At 44.5% G+C, this 20822-nt stretch overlaps 1 protein-coding gene across 1 annotated transcript in view; it reads right to left on the reverse strand.

The window, feature by feature from the left end:
• MYO1E (myosin IE) overlaps nt 1–20822 on the reverse strand; it is a 199436-nt gene that overhangs the window by 119483 nt on the left and 59131 nt on the right. The window contains exon 2 of the mRNA XM_029952955.1: nt 1089–1232. Coding sequence (XP_029808815.1) covers nt 1089–1232 — 144 coding nt within the window. The remainder of the gene's footprint in view (nt 1–1088; nt 1233–20822) is intronic.

Here is a 20822-nt window from a genome sequence, read left to right on the forward strand (position 1 = left end):
AGCTATCCAAGTGTTTTGGAATAGTTTTGTTAGTACGGCTGGATAAAGACCTGGTGCATTGAACTTCCCACTCACCAAGTAGGAGACAGGCAATCCTTGCAAAAGTATTGTTGCCTATGTATGGGTGCTTACACCTAATAGTCACATGAGTGGTATAAGTAACAAACAGAAGCTACAGGTGTGAAATCTATACCTCCTCAAGCTTTGGGGGTTAAAATCTAAAAGGTATGCCACAGCAGTCACAAACACTCCACTGTTACTGGTCCTCCATAATACCGTGGCTTCAGAAGTCACCAAGTGCACCACCCTTGAACCTTCTGGTGCTGTAATATAGATTTCCACAGATCTTTGCATTTCTACGACCAGCTCTCCAATCGTTTCACTAAGAGATCTTTGTACATTTGCACCAAACAACATAGAATCCTGTAGGAACTTAGGCAAATATCACAGTTCTCTGTGTATAATGAAGTCAACATACATTTGAATCAAATTTCCATTCTGAATTTTTTAAAGCCCTATAAAAAATGGCATCTGGCAAGCTAAAATTGAAACATAAAGAACAACTCAAGAATGTCAGGCATTTTCAATAGTTGATCTTCCTGTCTCATGTTTCCTTTAGTAAACATAAGGCAGAAAAACTGGCAAAATTGCATATTTTTTGCATGAGGCAATCATTTAAAAAACTTTTAGGTCCAGACTGAACTGTCTGCTTTGCAATTAGGGAGATCTATCGACAGAATTCTCTGCAGACCTGGACTTTCCCTAAAGAACAGGAGAGGTTTTAGATGCCACGTGCCTGGCTAAAGCACGTCAAAGGTACAGGGCCATCGACCAAAACAGATGAATACTGGCTGCATCTTGATTTTGTGAAATGCCGGGAAAATAATTTAGCATCACCTTTACCCTTCCCACAATCTCAATAAAGGGGCAGAAAAGAGCAAAACTGCATTCTGAAATGGTGAAAATGACTTGAGCACCTAGTGTCCATTCAGAATTTCAGACAGATCTTCCACACTGGGAACCGGCCACCGTTTCTGGCAGATATGGTCATCTCACTAGAAAAGCCCAAAGAAGCCCATAAAGGATACAAAAATGTAGTCATCCATGTATCTCTTCTTCAGATTCTCCACAATGGCATTCTCGGTGATCTTGGAGAGCAGGACCATGTCATCCACGCCACTGTGCTTAACATTGTGGCTCTGCCAGTGGTACCGGTAGGCACCTTTGCTTCCCTGTGAACACAAAACACACAATTCTTAGTGTTAAAAAATAAAATCACCAAGTTCCCATATCCTCCTCATATCAAATGAAGCAGAATGAGCAGAACAAAGAATTTTTATCAGTAGATCTGGATTCAAATTCCAGCTTGGCCATCTACAAACTAAGAGAAGTGAGAAAAAGTTATCTAGGGTCATGATGTCACTGAAGCTTCTCTTCTCTCATTTGTAAAATGGAAGAAACTAAGACCCACTCCGTGGAGACGCTGTAAATAAAATAACATACAGTACGGTGTCAAAGAGTATCTACAATATAACACAATAAATGATTGGTCTCCAATCATTCCTTCAACCTTACCGTTTCGTAGAATTAACAATAAAATAAGCAAAGGAAGAGAAGCTTTCTGGATTTGCTTTGCAAATTACATGACAGAACTCAGAAGCAGAAGCAATATGTATCACACAGAGGCTAGGTCATATTGTCATAATTTCTCAAGCCATCTAAACCATTCTCCCTCCATAAACTGGTCACTGCCAATGTAATACTGGTCTTCCAGATTCAGAAGATAAGCTACGTTTTCTTAAAATTTTTTTTAATGTTTATTTATTTTTGAGAGAGAGACAGAGAGACCACAAGTGGGGGAGGGGCAGAAAGAGAGGGAGACACAGAATCCAAAGCAGGCTCCAGGCTCCAAACTATGAGCAGAGACTACAATGTGGGGCTCGAACCTACGAGCTGTGAGATCATGACCTGAGCAGATGTTGGACGCTCAACCGAGTCACCGAGGCGTCCCTAGATAAGCTATGTTTTGATGGCTGATCACTGCTATCATAACAAGGAAATGAACAAAGCAGCCTGAACATGATTACAGAACATGCTGTGAACAGGAGGACCTCATCCAAGCCCGGGGGCCTCCTTGGAGAGATGAAGCCATAGCTTTCGTAGGCTTACTGTTTACAACCTAACACCAGGTGGCCTCTGAACACCCTGTGGCCTGCAGGACTTCCTGCAACTCAGCGCCTCTGCAGTGGGATTCCCTGTATGTTTAGCTAAGTGCCGAGTCCTGGAGTTAGAAGCAGATGGGAGCACCATGGTTGTTGTACTTGGGGACCTCATGTCCACCATAGGGAACCTAGAAATTGACACAAGTAATTCATGCAACCGTCAATATGCAAACACATGTAAAATGGGTGTTTCAGGAGTGCGGAAGACTTCCTGGTCCTAGGAAAGACAGAAATAACTTGGTGGAGAAGGCACCATTTGAAGTAGATCTAAAATATGTTTAATGCCAGAAAAGATGAGACAAGGAGGGATATCCATTTCATCTCCACTCACGAGGGCAAAAATCTAATACATCTGAGATAATGGCAAATGATACATGACAAGATATTAGAAGATGCTCTCTTCCCTTCACACCCTTCATGCATCCTACTGGACATGCCTTATTGTTGCACAACTGTGGTGAGCATTGACCTGAGTGAGACTCAGCTCCTGCCCACTTCTGGGAGTTCACTTTTTGGGGAGTTTAGATAAAGGAGAGAAAAATTCTGAATAAGGGTACCTAGAAAGGCCACATGCTCAGATGTCAAAACTTGAATGAGAAAAGGTTCTTCAAGAGAAAAGGGAGGTGGAAGGGAGTAAGATAAATACCACTTTGAATTTCACTTTTAGAAATTGTTTAATTGGGGCACTTGGGGTGGCTCAGTCAGTTAAACGTCTGACTCTTGGTTTCCGCTCCGGTCATGATCTCACAGTTGATGAGTTTGAGCCCCGCATCGGTCTCTGTGCTGGCAGTGCAGAGCCTGCCTGGGATTCTCTGTTTCCCTCTCTCGGCCCCTCCTTGCTCATGCTCTCTCTCTATCTTTCAAAAATAAATAAATAAAAATTGTTTAATGTTTTCTCTGTAGGAGACATGGGTCCTTCATAAGAGCAATTCTAAGAGGCTCTGGGAAAAGCAGTTTTGAAAAACAGCCAGGAGGAGTGCTTGGGTGGCTCAGTCACTTAAGCATCCGGCTTCAGCTTAGGTCATGATCTCATGGTTCGTGGGTTCGAGCCCCGCATCAGGCTCTGTGCTGACAGCTAGCTCAGAACCTGGAGCCTGCTTCAGATTCTGTGACTCCTTCTCTCTCTCTGACCCTCCCCTGCTCACGCTGTCTCTCTCGGTCTCAAAAATAAATAAAAACATTTTTTTAAAAAAAGGGAAAAAGAAAAGAAAACCAGCCAGGAAAGAGCTACCATAGAAAAAGTATACCAGTACCAGGGGCTCAAACTCCAGAAAGCCTGACCATCCGTGCTGCCTTACAGAGGGACTGTAGCCCTGGCTACTGCATGGCTCACTGGATCTCAATCAAATGTCCACAGTCTACTTCTAACCAGATGAAGATTCCACTCCTGCCCTGCCTCTGCCCTCCCTTCTTTTCTTGGTCATTCTTCTGGCCCTCACAAAAATGATTCTGCATAGAAAACTAAGCTCTCAGAGTAACTAACTGTTAGGTATGTTTGTTTGTTTTTAACCCCAGTAAATCTCCACCTACTTACAAGAGGCCAAAAATGTTATTTTCTTTTTGAAAAATGTAAGCACAGTTTAAAAAACAGAAGGGGTATTAACAAGCTGGTATTTAACTTCTGCAAAGGACAAGAAGTGGAGGAGCTCTGTGTCGCAGTGTATGTGTTGGTACTGGTCCACAGAAACTGCCTTCTCAAGGTAACCCAAGGTGGTATTGGAATCCAATCTGTCTTTTCTGTCTCATTGTAGGGATAGATTGCTAGGTCTGTCCCATTTCAGAAGCAGCGTCCTCCTTATAATGGCAGTTATTCCCCAGTAAAACAGGGCTCCTTGTGGATTTCATTGACTCTCTTGGTCTCAAACATCCCTTGACACTGAAGAGTCCCACGTCTGGATCTCCAGACCTCTCCCTATAAAAGGGTAAGGAGCCAACAGTGAGACTGGCAGTTACTATAAGCAAAGCAATCAGCCACCTGATTTGTGGTGGCCTCTCCTCTTACTATTGCAATCAACGCTACGGGAGAGGGGTTGACATTCCATGCTGCGTAGAAGCAAAGAGACTTCCCAACTAGTTTACAGCAAGGCAAGGAGTGAACCCAAGTCTCTATGATTATGAACTCATTCAGACATCACGGTTTCTCCTCACTGCCTCTGTAGGGACTTGACTTGGTATTTCCACCTGTTAAATTTAAGATGGCCACAGAATGATAGACTGTCTCCAAAACTAATTTCATCATTAAAAAGACCTATAATCTTTGTTAATGACCACTTTCTCTCAGTATCAAAAACACTGACGTTATTTTTTATTTGGCGTATTTCCTATATCCAGTTGGTCACAAATAGCTTTCCCCCTTCACCTCTGTGTCCTCCTTCCCCCAGGCAATGATGTATGTGAACCCATTTAACCTTCTCACTCATTTCCATAGTGTATATTATCATCTCTATTTTACTTATAAAAAATTGTAAATCGCCCACAGTCTTCTAGCTGTAACTTCTCTGTCTTTAACATCCCCCACCTTAGTATGCCTTTCTTCTCCTCTTCCCGCATAACCACCTCCCCTCTTCCAAAAAAAATTCAGAGGAGGTAGAGGGAGGGAGGAAAGGTAACTGGAAAGGGTGGTAGCAATCAGAGCCTTTGGGGGACACCTGACCTGCTTGGATTGTCTAGGACAAGATCAGAACGTACCTGCTAGGTAAAAGACAGCTGTGCTAGGGCTGGGCGACGGCCAGGCTGGGCAGTTCTAGCACAGGGTAAGAACTTTATCAGGGAGACTGGAAACCAAACATGAATGCAGAGACTCTTATCCTACCCCAGGGAAGTATGAAAGTTCCCCACAGTGAAACAGAAAACTGTTTTCTATTTTTCTATAGGGAACAATAGAGTCTGATCATAGCATGACTTTTCTAGAGGTCTTCCTTGGAACAGGGAACAAGTGGGGAGCACAGTGGGAAATGATTATCATTTTACAATCCTAGCCAGTGTTCCCAGAAGCGGAGGCTGAGCGTGACCTTCAGACCACAAACTACTGTGCTACAATTGCAAGACTATGAATTGTGTTTCCGGGGCAAATAACCTTGACCCCTTTGCTTCTTCCTCCCACTCCTGACTGGGATTGGAGGGGCAGGGCTAGCTGCCATGCATGCTGGGAGGCGGAAGCACAGCAATGGGGACTTCCCCATCTGTTTGAGGAGGGCCATTTTCTTCAGCTGGCAAAGGCCTGGCTTGTCAGGATATCCCCTCAACAAGAGTCAGCTTCCTTCTCTTCTGTTGGCTCCTTTTTGGGTGGGTAACTCCTTTTTGTTCCCATACTAAAAACAGGAACATTTTAAACAAGTAGGGGTACCCATCCAGCAGTCACCCTTCCAAGAGTCCTTACAGAGCATACGTCACTGAACAAAGGAAGGGATGTAGCTGCTGATATGCCCGCTGAGAAATAAAAATGAAAATGAAAATAACAATGATGAGGATTGTGATAAAGTTACTCTTAGCCCTGACAATTATTATAAGTTATGAGTGAGATATTTCCCATTAGATAAGGATAGAGTGTAGACTTTCTTGGGGCCCATATTTGGTTTCTAATGATGATTCAGCTTATTGAAAAGCAATGGAGTGGCGCCTGGGTGGCTCAGTTGGTTAAGCGTCTGATCTGTGATTTCAGCTCAGGTCATGATCTCACAATTCGTGACATGATCTCATGATTCCATGCTGACAACATGGAGCCTGCTTGGGATTCTCTCCTTCCGTTTTCCTGTGCCCCTCCCCCTGCTCATGCTCACGCACACACACTCTCTCTCTCTCTCTCTCTCTCTCAAAATACGTTAAAAAAAAAAAAAAGCAGTGGATTCACACACAAGTTCTAGAAAGTGGAGTATATTCATATTCACATAACGGCCTGGTTTGTTCCTCACATTTAGGAGTTGGCGCCCAGACACAGGAGTCCCTCCCACAGAAGAAGAAGCCCCCTCACTGATTCTCTGTGAAAGGTGGAGTGTCACCAACCAACCGGTGTGTGTTTACCAAGGTGAGGACCAGGAAGAGCAAAGGTGAGTCAGCGCACAAAGGCAGGGATTGTTCTGGCCTGAAACCCTGCCTTCAGTCGGCCTGGCCCCGGGGTAGCCCTTGCCTGCCACAGCCTCGGTGCTGCAGACATTCTAATCACCGGTGTGAGCATTTTTCTTCCTTGGTTCATCCAGGAGAGAGGAGGAGACCATATACTGGCTAACTACAGTCTTCAACTCCCTTCACACACCCAGAAAAGGGAGTCCATTAAATGTGCTGTGTAAATACAAAAGGCCCAGTGTTGGGCAGGGCCTGGCTGGGAGGGGGTGATCATAAATACCTTCTACTCTTCCAGGAATCCTGCACAGTATTTTTAGACAGCAATGTGGGAACTGGTATCAAAATTCTAGTCACACAAACCAACATATAAACAGTGACTTAAATAAAAATAAAACTCACACTCTCTTTGTTCCAGTAATTATTTTTAGGAATTTACCTCAAGATATACCCAGTATGTATGCCGTGATGTACGTATACAGGCCTGCTCGCTGCCGCAGAGGCACAAAGGCTGTGATGGGGAAGTGGACATATGATTCAGAGCCTGAAGAGAATATGGCAGCCCCTGCAAAGGAGTTCTGGCAGCCATCAAAAGGAATCTGCTGGGGCGCCTGGGTGGCTTTGGCTCAGGTCATGATCTCATAGTTTATGAGTTCAAGCCCTGCATCATGCTCTGTGCTGACAGCTCAGAGCCTGCAGCAGCCTGCTTCAGATTCTGTGTCTCCCTCTCTCTGTGCCCCTCTCCTGCTCACGCTCTGTCTCTCTCTCTCTCTCAAAAATAAATATTACAATTTTTTAAATAAAATAAAATAAAAGGAATCTGCTCATGTTGACATAGGTCTTCAAGATACCCACTTCCATGAAAATAGCAATCTATATGTGGGTTGAAGTACAGAATGATCTCATTTGTCTAAATTTTTTAAAAGACACGTTGTTTCTTGTCTTGAAAAATACACAGGGTTCCATTGGGAGAAAGCCTGGGAGTTTTGAGAGAAGGGAATCTTCTCCTTTCCATTTGAAACCTTTCTGCAGTTTAGTTTTTTTTTTTTTAACCATATATGCATGTGATGGTGAGATAACAAAATAAACAGAAGTGTTGAAAGTGCTGCCAATATACTCAAGAATTTTCTGGAGGTGGTGCTGGGTGTTCACGGGGCTCTCCCGGAACCGAGATCATTGCTGTAGGCCTGGGTTCTGTGCTGCCTCCAGGTTTGAAGAGTAGGTTGGAAGATGTTGTCCGGATGACAAGATACTATCTATCACATCTGCGATGCTTAGCTGGTCCATGAGCACAACAGAACAGTAGATGTGATTTCCAACAAACCTGGGACTAGAATACCCCCAACATTTCAAGTGTATCACCCTGAATGGGAGATAAACCATCTTCTTACTGTGAACAATGGACAATGGGTAATGCTCTGGTCTGTTGTTCAACAGGACTTGTTTTTTAATGGGATTTTTCTGTCCCAGTGAGTCATGGCAGGAAAGGAACAGAACTATCTGTTGTACTTTAATCTTTTAATTGACTGTCTAGGATTTCTACCTTTTGCAGTTCTGCTATTTGACTGGAATGAAACACCTCTTTTGCAAATGATGGGAAAAAATCTGCCCTAAATATTTGTTTCCTCTGAGCTGGGCACTGTAAACCCACATGGGGCTTGCAACTGGTTTCAACTTATGGAATTTAGACCCCCCACTATTTTGGTGATGTGAATATGTATGTTTGAAGCAAGCATGTGTAGGTAGGTTGAACTGCAGTAAACAGTACAAAGTGTTTCTGGAAGAGTGGGGGGCGGGGTGGGGGTGAGGCAGTCTGTAGCCAACAAACACTCATTCCCTCAACCCTTGGGGTAAGTGGAACTAATGTTTACTGAATCCATAAAGACCTGCTGATGTTCTCACACGATCTCATTTAATTCTCACAGCCCTGCTGTCATGAATATTATAATCCCTCTGTCAGTATTTTACAAGTGGTAAAGTGAGCCCTAGGATTATAAAATACCAAGCTGCTTGGAGGGGCGGCAGAAGGGTCAGTGCACTGGGGGTTTGAGTGCGGGCAGGCCTCAATGAGGACAGAAGATACGCTCATCGTTTTATTCATATTAAGTATATGTGACCTGACCAAGAGTTCAGAATTTGTATAACATTTCCACATACATGATCTCGGTTAATCCCTGTGACAAAGAGCCAAGGCTAACTTCCTTTTTTTTTTTTTGTTCTTTCTGTGACACCACAATTCACTTGGAACTCTGTCGTCAAGGCCAAATAGTGATAGATGCTGGCTCTCGGATCACTAGGTCCAGCGGTCTCCCAGCCAGGGCTGGCCCGAGTCAACCTTCTGGAAGCGACTAGAGCAGACAAAATTTATCATCCAAACTGGGCCACTCTGAGTGCAGAAGGGAGCGTTGGTAATAATAAAGCTGGAGCAGGAGGCACGAGCTGGGGCTGTCTCGGGTTGCAGGGCTGTATCTGTGGCCAACCTGACCTCAGAAAAGTCATGGGCAGCTTTCAAAGACAAGCCGTCCCAGCCAGGATCCCGTGCTGCTTACCCACATATCTCTCGCGAATCACTCAGTGTCTCAGGCCTCTGAGCTGCCTGCTCAATAGAAGGAGGTTCCGGACATTACACTGCCCGCAGGGGTGCCATGAAGATCTTGAAGATCAAATACAACTGACGATGACACCAACCCCCAAGGCCTCTAGGTAGAGTTGGTTTTACATGATGACGTGATCAAGGGGCAAAGTGTGGCTGGTACACACCAGGCAGGCAACACTGAGTGGGGGAGGGGAAAAAGGTTTGTAAAAAAAAAAAATAACAAGAGATGGTAAAACGCCCAAGTTTTGTTTTAATTGTATATGTGATATTTTTATATAAAATGGAAATATAGAAATATGGTTGTTAAAATGACGCAGGTGTTATATCTCTAAGTGTCCTTTCTGTATGGTTTTATTTTTCCATTGAGCATGTAGTGCACACACATATATATCTGTTCTCAGTAAAAAAAAGTTAGACCAAATAAGGGATATAAAAGTACCTTGGGAAGTGAAATGAAACACACACACACACACACACACACACACACACACACACACACTGTATCCATATTGTTGTTATTCCGTGTCAGCTCAGACCTCCAATTCTTGCCATCTATTCCAGGTTGCAGCCATAGTAAACTCTTCTTTATTTTTATTAAAGTTTATTTATTCATTGGTAATCTCTACACCTAGTTTGGGACTCGTGCTTCTCTAAGCCCAGCTCTTCTTGGAATAGCAACAGGCCCCCAGCAGGAAAAGAAACAGCCTTTCTTTTACTTAGTCGGCCTGAAATGTTGTTCCCAAAGGACCATTTTCTGTATCAAGCAACAATCTAAGATACTACAAATGAACAGTTAATATAGTTCATCAATTCCAAGATGCATTTTTTTCATGGTCTACTATTCTGAAATTAGAACATGTCTCTTTATTTTTAAGTGGTCTTTATTCTCACCAGGGGCTCCAGCCCACAACCCCAAGATGAAGAGCCTTGCGCTCCACCAAACGAGCCAGCTAGGTGTCCCGCGATGTGTCTTTATAATCAACATTGTGTCACAGCTTAACTGGCAGTGGGTTTTATTTTCTGGGCCTTAAACTTTTTTTAAATTTTAATTTATTTTTTAAAACGTTTATTTTGAGAGAGACAGTGTGCAGGTGCATGCAATACGAGTGCAAGAGTTGGGGAGGGACAGAGAGAGAGAGAGAGAGAGAGAGAGAGAATCCTAAGCAGGCCCTGCTCTGTCAGCTCAGAGCCCAACGTGGGGTTCAGTCCCACAAACATCAAGATCATGATCTGAGCTGAAATCAAGAGTCTGAGGCTTAACTGAGCCACCCAGGTGCACCATTGTTTTCTGGGTTCTTTTAAAGCAGAAAAATAAATAATGAGACTCTCTTTCAACCAGGAGCATCATTTGGCTTGATGAATTATGACACTTCACACTCATAAGGGGCCAGGCACCGTTCTATGCACTTTACAAATATTAAGTCACTGTTTAATACCGTCAAAGATATAAAATATTATAAAGATTGAGATCATTCTGGAAGCATCATACCATGTATCAATGTCACTTTAGGAACTACATGGCAGTTTTACCAGCGGGTTGATGACTGCCCAGTTCTAGAGGCTTTGCTGTGAAAACATTTGCAGTAGCAAAGTAATTTCCTCTTTGATTTATAAAGGCATGTTCTGATTTATAGCTCTTTCAACCTAAAAGTTCCTTCAGTGTTAAGACCACTTGAAGCGGAAGGTCCCTGCCCCTTCCCCCCAAGATACATCCACCTTGGAGGGATTACAATGAGTTGTAACCTTTATCCACAGACGCTAGCCTCCAGGGTTTCCGAAACCCAGAGTGATTTTCAACTACGTTCACAACTTATCTATATCCAAGTTCCACCAAAACTATGCTTTAATTTTTCTATGAACTGTCCTTTTTCATCTAAATCCTAAACAATCATCTCCAGAAAATCACTAGTTTGGTGTGCTAGCTTTAATTCTTCTGTATGTGTTAAAATAGTAACAAAGATGTTCAATTTAAAATACACACTTTGGGGGGGGTTGCCTGGCTGGCTCAGTGAGTTAAGACTCTTAAGGTTAAGGTTCAGGTCATGATCTTGAGGTTTTTGAGTTCAAGCCCCACGTTGGGCTCTGCCCTAACCGTCCGGAGATTGGGATTCTCTCCCTCCCTCTGTCTGCCCCTCCCCTCTTTCTCTCTTGCACATGCTCAAAAAAATAATAATAATAAATTTAAAAATAAAATCAAATCCACACTGTGGGGTTGTCCATACCCATCTCATTGTCTATCTTGGTGCCATGTACATGGGGACCGACTGCCATTCTCTCTGGACCCCCTCCCACTAATTTTAAGTCTAGCCAAAGGGAATTTAAATGGCTGCTCTTCTATTTCCCAGATGCATTGTTCTCTGTTGTGGAAACTCTCCAATGGCAAGACCAGATTCCCTTTTGGGTAGTAGGTGAGGGCCTAGGTTTTGTTTTCACAAGTAGAAACTAGTCTACTGAATGCCCTGCACTGTTCATCAGGGGTCCCAAGACCCCTCCTCTAGTCTCCTCTCCTCAGAAAACCTTCCCAGCCACATGTGGGGCATTTGAGTGGTCCCCCAGGGTGAGGGCTCATCTTGAGGTGGAGGGGGTAATTCTCTCTTGGGCGCTTGCAATATTACTAGCACTGCTCTTTTTCCTTCTCGGTCTCTAGGAAATTGAGAATGGTGGCTCTCTCCACTTTGGGAGAATATTATTCTTCTCACACAATTGTTAGTTCTCATTACCTACCAGCGCTGTTTTGAATATTTTATACATGATCGTTTATTTGACCCCCACCAGCTTACCAGGCAGGGACACTGAAGCACAGAGAGGTTAAGCATCTTGCCCAGCTGCAACAGCTGGGCTTCAATCCCAGGCCATCAGGCTCTTGAATCTGGGCATTTAACCATCACACCTACTGCTTCTCATAATAAGGTAAGGGGCTGCTGGAAACAGCAATCATTCTCAAGTTAATAGTAATTGCTTTATTGCATGTTTACTATCCACCCTGTCTCAGCCTCTTTCATCTGCACATGAAGCAGACCCTTCTAATTGGTATGGAGGCTACCCTGTGTAAAGCCCAGCACCTAGGCGCCCGCAGAGCGAGCAGTCTGGCCCTAACATGGCCCTGCACAAGTCACAGAAAGCTCAGAGCCACAGAATCAGTCTTGGGAGCCCATCCGTTCCTGCCATGTCCCCAGCATGCAGGGCAGTGCCTGGTGCGTGGTTGTGCTCAACCCACACTAGTCAGGTGAATGACTTCGAGGACGCTTCGGCTCATCTCAGGACTAGGTGTGTGTCTCTGTGGCAGCTATCGGGGGGGGGGGGGGGGGGGGGGGGGGGGGGGGGGGGGGGGGCGGGAACGGGGGTTCTGGGCCCAGAGTCTGTGCCAAGGAAGAAAGAAGTTTCCGAAGCTTTCCAGCTGCCCCCACCTTGGTGATCAAAGGGAAGAGATGTTGCCCCTGAAGACAGCTCTCCTCAACTGTCCGTTGTCATCCGGGTGAGGAACACAGGCTCTGGTGGAGGTACGGCAACCCAAGATAACTGGTTTTATGTTTTAATGTTATTTAATTTTTCTGGAAAATGAACTGTTCAGGCATATCTGAATGAGAAAATTCAATTTAAAAAAAGGTTGAGGGAATTCTTACATATATGTATACGTATTTTTTTCTATTTTGGAGAGAGAGAGCATGTGCAAATGGGGGAGAAGGACAGAGATAGAGACAGAGAGACAGAGACAGAGACAGAGAGAGAAAATCTTATGCAGGCCCATGCTCTAGGTGTAGAGCTCGATCCCCTGACCCTAGGATCATGACCTGAGCCTAAATCAAACAGTCAGACACTGAACTGACTGAGCCATCCAGGCACCTTTACCTATATATTTTTAAAGCCCCTGCGGAAACACCAAAAGGGTATAATGAGTAGGATTTTGGGTGGACGTGCAACAGGTAAGGTATTGATATGTCACTTCCTACTTAGGGGTGCTGTTTCAGGATATGCTAAGAGAAGAATCTGGAATGTGATCAGGGGTCTCTCAGAGATACGGGCAGCCTTTGTCATGGATTAGCCATGGGACTACTGAGTCCAGAAGTGGAGCTCAGGGGTGAGGGGACTCCCCTGAGCAGCACAGTCATGAGCCAACACTGAACCACAAAGTACAGAAGTCAGAAATGCCTTCCAAGAATCTTCTCCTGTTTCTGGCACTGGCACAAGTGGACCCTCCATGTTGCTTTAGGGGCAAAATGTAGCCAAAAGGCATTGGTCCAGTAGCTTTGGGGGTATAAACAAGGCCTGTTTATACCCCCACAGAGAGATCTCGGGCTACAGAGAAGCAGGCCGGTGGGAGAGGAGGGTTCTGTGGGCACATCTCAGAAGGAAATGCCACCAGAGCAGACACAGTCAGCGTCATCAAGGGTACAGAAGGCTCAGAACAGCTCCTGGTGTGAATGTAAAATATTCAGTCCCGTGTCTCACTCCATTTCATCACCTGGCAGAGGACACGGAACCCACCCTGCCGTTTCCTTTCAAGACCCACACCTTGGACTTCAGGAAAGGACCAATGGGTCTGGGCTGATGGAGTTTGTGGAGGGGGTGGGGAGATTCTTGTGTATACTTGATAATCCCATTAAAAGCCCGAGGGAAAACAGCAAAAGCAGGCTGTGGTCTCTGGATGCTCTATCATCAGCTTATCTCTCAGAAGCCGGGACTGTACAGGGCCAGCACCAGGGCACAGGTATCTGTGCAGAAAGGAGGTGCAGAGACAGATTTCATCTTGTATTTATATGTCCCTTGCCCACAGAATTTTCAAGGGGCTTACACCTACCTTTTGTGCACCCCCATCAGCAGTTTAGTAATAAGCAAGTTATGTGGATGAATTTGTAATAAAACCAATCTGGGAGATCAACACGGCTTCGCTCTGAGCTTATCCAGGACCCTGGTTATGGCGTCCTTTCAGGTTTGGGGGAGGCCACCCACAGGTAGACTTTGTTCTCCTCTGATCACCTAAAATCCTTACTAAAGGCCCGACTGCAAGCAAATACAAATTTCTTTTTCTTCAGATCTTTATTTTTTTGAGTTGGCTTCATGCCCAGCATGGAGCCCAATGTGGGGTTTGAACTCATGACCCTGAGATCAAGATCCGAGCTGAGATCAAGAGTCTGACACTTAATTGACAGCCATCCAGGCATCCCTTCTTCAGATTTTTAAAACTACAGAAATTGAGAAGTGAGGTAAAGAAAGAAGAAAACTGACTTTCCGAGGGAAAAGATTCTAACAGAATAGAGGTCTTAGTACCCCTACTACTAAGAAAACTTTTAAGGAAGTGTTTCAAGGATATTTAGTAAAAGCAGCATTGTAAGGATACCAATCTTTAAGCCTCAATTTCTTTTTCTGTAAAATGAGGATAATAACCGTATCTACTACTTAGGGCTTTTGAGGGCATTAAGAGAATGCACGGAGAATTCATATTACACTGTCTGGCCCAACATAAGTGCCAAGTTGTTAATAATAGTAAGTTGTCAATACTAGCAAGTGAACGGTAGGAGCCAGGAATAGTGGATATCTGATGTTTCAAGAAAATTGGAAAACTGTCATCTCATTGGGCTAATAAGATGATAGCAGAGACAGGATTCAATAAAGACATACGAAACTTTTAAAGTTTCATGATGCTTAAGGGATGCGTAATTGCATGATATGTGAGTGGGTTGAACCCAGATTCTGAGAATAGGGATCCTCTGCAGCAGAACAGAAGAAAGACAGTTGTTACCCTGGGCACCTGAATGGCTCAGCCGGTTAAGTGTCTGTCCGACTTTGGCTCAGGTCATGATCTGAGTTCGAGCTCCGCATTGTACTCTGTGCTGACAGCTTGGAGCCTGGAGCCTGCTTCGGATTCTGTGTGTCCCTCTCTCTCTGCCCCTCCCCCACTCACACTCTGTCTCTCTCTCTCTCTCAAAAAAAAAATTAAAAATTAAAAAAATTAAGAAAATAAAATAAAATAAAGGAGACGACAGACAGCAGGTGCCAGAGAAGACACGTAGGGGCCATAACAGGCTAACTAAAAAGGAAGCCTATAATGAAGAAGTACAGTAAGGACCACTTGAGTAACAGATTGGTACCTTATGAAAAAAAAGTAAAGGTGCTTAAACCAACTACAAAGGAAAAAGGATCAGGAACAAGCAGAACGCTTCTATATTTCACATTGCAAATCCTACAATTTTAGAGCTAGAAAGGACCTCGCCTGTCCATCAACCAGTCCAAGCTTTTCCTGTACCGAGGAGGAATGTGAGGCCCGGAGAGGTGATTCATGCCCGTGGGGCCAACTACTTAGCTGTAGAACCTGGACTAGAACTTGAGTCCTCCAGCCTCCGGGCAGCACTTTGCAGCTCTCTGCTGCCAACCCCTCCCCAGCAAACCTGTAGCAAAGGTTTTGATCACTCACAGAGGCTCTGGAAAGAACAAATAAGTCCAGGCATGTAAATATTTGAACTTCTGAAGTAATAAACATTAGCATTTGTGAACCTTGACCCTGTGGCAGTCAGACTGTATAAGGGTCACTTATGTCCATCCAAATATTAAATATTTGAATGGCTTAATTTCTTAGTTTTTAACATTAAGATAAACACAAGTAGAAGTGTTAAGTTTGCCTTCCAGGGGGTTATCGTACATTCAAAAGTGCAGAGATTCCACACTTTGAGGACCACTTTCCTGGGACCCCTTGTCTTCCACAGGCCTCTGTTTATGGGCAGAGGGGGGAGCAAGGAATGGGGAGGGGAAGTCCTGGCATTGGCTTAAAACTCAGAAGCAAGTAGGTAAAAAAGAAAGGCACTCTCCAGAATATGAGGGAAGTGTCAGCAGAAATTGGAAAGCTATAATCTAACTAGCTATCTCTGGCTGTAGAATTCTATGGTGCCCCTTTCCCAGTAGTAGCTTTTCGCTGCCAGAATCACTAAAATTGAAAACAAAACACACGCTAACCATGTCTGATGTGATTGTGGGACATGGATGGGTCACACCAGCTCACAGTTCACATCACAGAAAATCCAAGAAATCCCATCGCTCACTGTATTCTGCAAAATGTGACACAGCATCCAAAAAGCAGCCCTGCCATCAGGAGGGGTGATCCACAAAGCTTAGCGAACAGGGAATGGGCCTTGCTTTTCTTGAGCACCTACTATGTGTTAAATACTATGTTGGGTGCTTTGTTTCATTTGCACTCAAAAGAACTGTAGAACCAGTGATCCCCAAGTAACAGATGAAAGGTTTGGCCAGAGAGAGTCACGGAGTCCACATCTCTAGTCAGATTCGGTGGGTTTAGGAACCCATGGGAGCCTCCATAGAGGCTATGGTGGAAGACAGAAGTGGGTTCTCCACGCTGTGAAAATCCCTCGAGGGAGAACCATCACCCGACAGCAAGGGGTTTCATGCAGCACCCAGCACTGCCTTTAGATCCCACGTGGCAAGGTGGGTGAAGGATCGCCTTGGCTGTGGAACAGAGATCGCCACTCTACACGGAGGGGCATTCTGGGCACACTGATGGGACTGACATGCAGGATGACAGGTGCTGTGAGAAGCCTCAGCGGAGCTGGGAGGTCAGAGGCTTGGAGCCATCCTGCGACACTGGGCCTCGGCCTCTGCCCCCTCTCCTTCAAAGTACTCCTCGCAGCCCGCTTCAAAGACAGAGCCCCCACCAGGGTCTTCAGTAAGGGCAGCCTCCCATTCACTGCTCTTCGGGGAATAGATGATGGTCTACTTCTATGGCAAAGGTGCTTCTTACTGCAATGAAGACACTCGAATATGTTAAAATCCACCTCACAGAAATTCTCCTTCAGACAAAATAGGCAAGACAGATGTCAATTGCCAAAAAGGTCCCTGGTAGGGAGCCACTGGAGGAACATACCGACAGCATCCCAGGTCTAATGGCATGCCACCTTCAGCCCTGCAAAGTCAAGAGCAGGCAGCAAACCCTGATCTTCCTTATCATACGGACAGGAATGGGAGTCAGGGGGGCTGGGACTGACACCCAAATGATCCCAAAGCAGTATTACTAAGAAGTCACTTTAGACAGGGAATTGAGACCAAGCAAGACCTGCTCTCTGCATTAGGTAGAGAGTGCCCACCTGGTTATGGAGAAAACAGCGTGCTCTGTGTGAGGCAAGGCAGTGAACAGACCATGGAGGTCAACATCACCACCTCCCCGAGAGGGCTGTGCTCAAACACTGCCAGCAAGACCACACGGCGATTTGCAAACACATTTGCTCAGCTTCTGGCTGCAAAAGTGCTGTGAGGATTTGACTACACTCTGCTCCCAAGGGCACAAAAGTCCTTTTCTACCTGAGTCCCAGACCCAAAATCAGAGGACAGGTAGCACCAGCGGTCCCAATACGCTCTCCCTGGCTGTGACCCTTCACTTTCTGGGACCTGGGCCAAAAGCACAGTATTACTTACTGGTCAAATAGCTGATACCCAAAGATACCTGGGAGTGACCACACTATCCAGCACAGTTCACTGGAACCAAAAGCAAAACGTTTCATTTGTTTGCTGGAATTTGGCTTTAAGGTACAGAAGTAGCTGCTAGTTTTGCATGTACAAAAAAAAGCTCATTTTGAATTTTGTTTTTTGATTCAGTGGAACAAGAGTACAAAGGTTAGGCAAGAGAAATAGCTTGAAATCCTGAGAAAGTTAAAAGGAAAATGATTTAAATTAAACATGCGGGAAACATTAAAGAAGAGAAAGACATAAAACGACTCTTGAGATCTAAATATACAACATAAGAAAAGTTGTTTGATCATAGGGCAAATGTGTGAATAAATAAAATACCATGAACGCTCTAAAGGAAAAAAAAAATTAAGAAAAAAGTTTCCTTCCGACTTCCATTCTAGGGAAACCACAGTTTTTTTGATACAACTACAGTTCACATGCCAGATGGCTATACTCAGCTTTGAAAAGCGTATGCAACATTCGCTGTTAAAAAAAAGTAAGTGAACCAATCATTGCCTGTTGGTGGGTAAACTTTTTGTTTGGTGGGTGGGTTTATTTTGAGTAGGTCTGGATAAAGGCAAGGCTGATTTTATTTTAAAAACTGGGGGGTGCGGGGGCTCCTGGGTGGCTCAGTCAGTTAAGGGTCCAACTTTGACTCAAGTCATGATCTCAAGGTTCATGGATTCAAGCCCCTTCATCAGGCTGTCTGCTGAAAGTGCAGAGACCACTTCGGATCCTCTGTCTCTGTTTCTTTCTTTCTCTCTCTCTCTCTCTCCCTCCCTCCCCTGCTTGTACTCTCTCAAAAATAAGTAAACATTAAAAAATAAAAAATAAAATAAACCTTAAAAAATTAAAAAAAAAAACTTTTGCCATTTAAAATGTTTACCCTTAGGTGCCCCTGGGTGGCTCAGTCAGTTAAGCATCCAACTTCAGCTCAGGTCCTGATCTCACAGCTCATGAGTTCGAGCTCCGTATTGGGCTCAGTGCTGACAGCTTGGAGCCTGGAGCCTGCTTCAGATTCGGTGTCTTTGTCTCTCTCTGCCCTCCTCTGCTCAAGCTCTGTCTCTGTCTCTCTCAAAAATAAATATTTGGAAAAAAAATGTTTTTTAATTTTTAACCTTAAAAAAGAAAACAAAAAACTCTGTGGTGGTTTTACCAGGACTCATTTTTTTTTAAGTGTTTTTTAAATTTATTTTTGAGAGACAGAGAGAGACAGCACAAGCAGGGGAGGGTCAGAGAGAGAGGAAGATACAGAATCTGAAGCAGGCTCCAGGCTCTGAGCTAGCTGTCAGCACAGAGCCCAACACGGGGTTCAAACCTGTGAGATCATGACCTGAGCCGAAGCCGGACGCTCAATCAACTGAGCCACCCAGGCGCCCCCAGGACTCATTTTTTTTAAAGTATATTTATTTACTTTGAGAGAGACAGAGACAGTGCAAGTGGGGGAGGGGCAGAGAGAGAGGGAGACACAGAATCTCAAGCAGGCTCTGTGCTGTCAGCACAGAGTCAGACACGGGGCTTAAACTCACTAAACTGTGAGATCATGACCTGAGCCGAGACCAAGAGTTGGAACCTTAACCCACCAAGCCACCCAGGTGCCCCCAGGACTCACTCAGCTCTGAAGAGTGGTTTGAATAGTTTTAAACAAACTCAATTAGCATTTCCCTGGTCTGAAAATCAAAAGTCTGTACCACCTTTTCTTAAAAGTATTTCTGCAGCACTTTCTGGCTACACTTTGGCTGTAGAACTGTCATTATTACTTAAACTTACATGAAATGCACTTCAACTAGCAGGCATGTGAGGTGTGAAATTAGAAGTGTATTCAGGAGGAATAAAAGTGAAGTTGGGCACCAGGATGGACAAGCATGCACAGTGCTAGAGACGGCGATGTGAGGTCTAAAACAATGCATCGCTCCTTTCTATTCTGTTTTGCCCCATTGTCTTTTGAATACACTGAATCACTGCCCAGCTTTGCGGCCCAGCCTCTGAAAGGCCCCATTGTAAGGGACATGCTTTCCCCCAGCAGAGTTAAGGTTGCTGTAGTAACCTTCACTATGAATTTCCTCACCAGTGGGATGAAAATCTCAACTGAATTGTGACATTACTATAGTTACAAACAAGACTGCAAAATGAGCATGGGCCTACCCGTTTGAAGAGGGGGGTCTTGTCTTATCTGAACATACCCACTATCTGCTGCCTGAGTCATCCACAGAGCCAAAGAAGGGACTTAATTTCTAGAAGCTAGACAAGTGAACCTGTAGACTGTAAGGGAAGATCTCTCCCATTGGTGTGCAAGTGGTGGGAAACCAGGAGTTTGCTGACCAAGGCAGGGGCCTCATGGTGCGTGAACCACTTCAACCATCGTGTTTGCTGGGTTAGGGAAGTCCCTTTTCTGCTGCTGAGCAGGGAGGCGTGGGTACCCATGGTCCAAACGCTACAATCAAAGACTAAGTCTGCACTTTGGGAAAACAGTTCAGGATTTAACAGCACCCCTTTTGTTCTGCCAGGAAAAGCAATCACCCCAATTTACCAGACACACTAAGCTACAGTGAAACCCCTGTCCAGTAAACTCTATAGATGGCTTTTTCTGTAGCAAGCAACATGCTAAGCTATTTACATATATTAACTTATCTAATTGATCCAACAAACCTGTAAAGTCAGATTATTATTAATCCTCGTTTTAAGGAGGAGAAACCCCAAGCACAAAGAAATTATATCACTTGCCCCAAATCAACACTAGTGACCAAATATTCTCCTTCGGGAAACCTATACTCCTCATCCCTTCTTTATTGAACTTTTCCACCTTAGGTCTTGGGTGTTCAGATCTGGAGCTTGGGAGTAAGAAAGGAGCTGGCAACATCAGTTTGAGAGTCCTCCATTGGCTATAAAAGTTGTTGCCACGGCATTCGTGAGATCGTGCAGAACAGGAAGCAAAAGCAGGAAATAAGAAAACCAAGGATGGGATCAAAAACAAACAAACAAATAAATAAATAAAGAAAAGAAAAAAAAGAAAAAAGGAAAAACAAAATAAAAATAAATAAGTAAAAGGGAGAAAAAAGGAAAAAACGAAAAAGAAAAAAAAGAAAACCAAGGTTGGGAAGCATTTCATCCATTTGTTCATGCATTCACACCTCGATTCATTAATTCATTCCAACAGTTATGTGCCTACTAGGAGCCCAGCACTGTTCTAGGTGCGGGGGTAACTCTTGCAGACCTACCCAGACAAGGCTCCTGTTTTCATCAAGCATGCTTTCATCGGTGAGGCAGAGAACCATGAGGATAGAGAGATCGGAAAAATAGAAGCCGCCCCAGGAGGCCAGAGGGGCAAGGCTGAGTACCTGGCACTGGAGACAGGAAACGGACAGCCAAGATGGATTCCCCATCAGAGAGGGCGGCCCGGGTCACACAGAAAAACTGTCTTCCTTCCAAAGGAAACGGGTCCAAACGACTGTGGTCGGATCCCCATCCAGTAAGAGAAATAACACCACCCCCAC

The sequence above is a fragment of the Suricata suricatta genome, chromosome 9, assembly GCF_006229205.1.
Source record: "Suricata suricatta isolate VVHF042 chromosome 9, meerkat_22Aug2017_6uvM2_HiC, whole genome shotgun sequence".
Lineage (NCBI taxonomy): Eukaryota > Metazoa > Chordata > Mammalia > Carnivora > Herpestidae > Suricata > Suricata suricatta.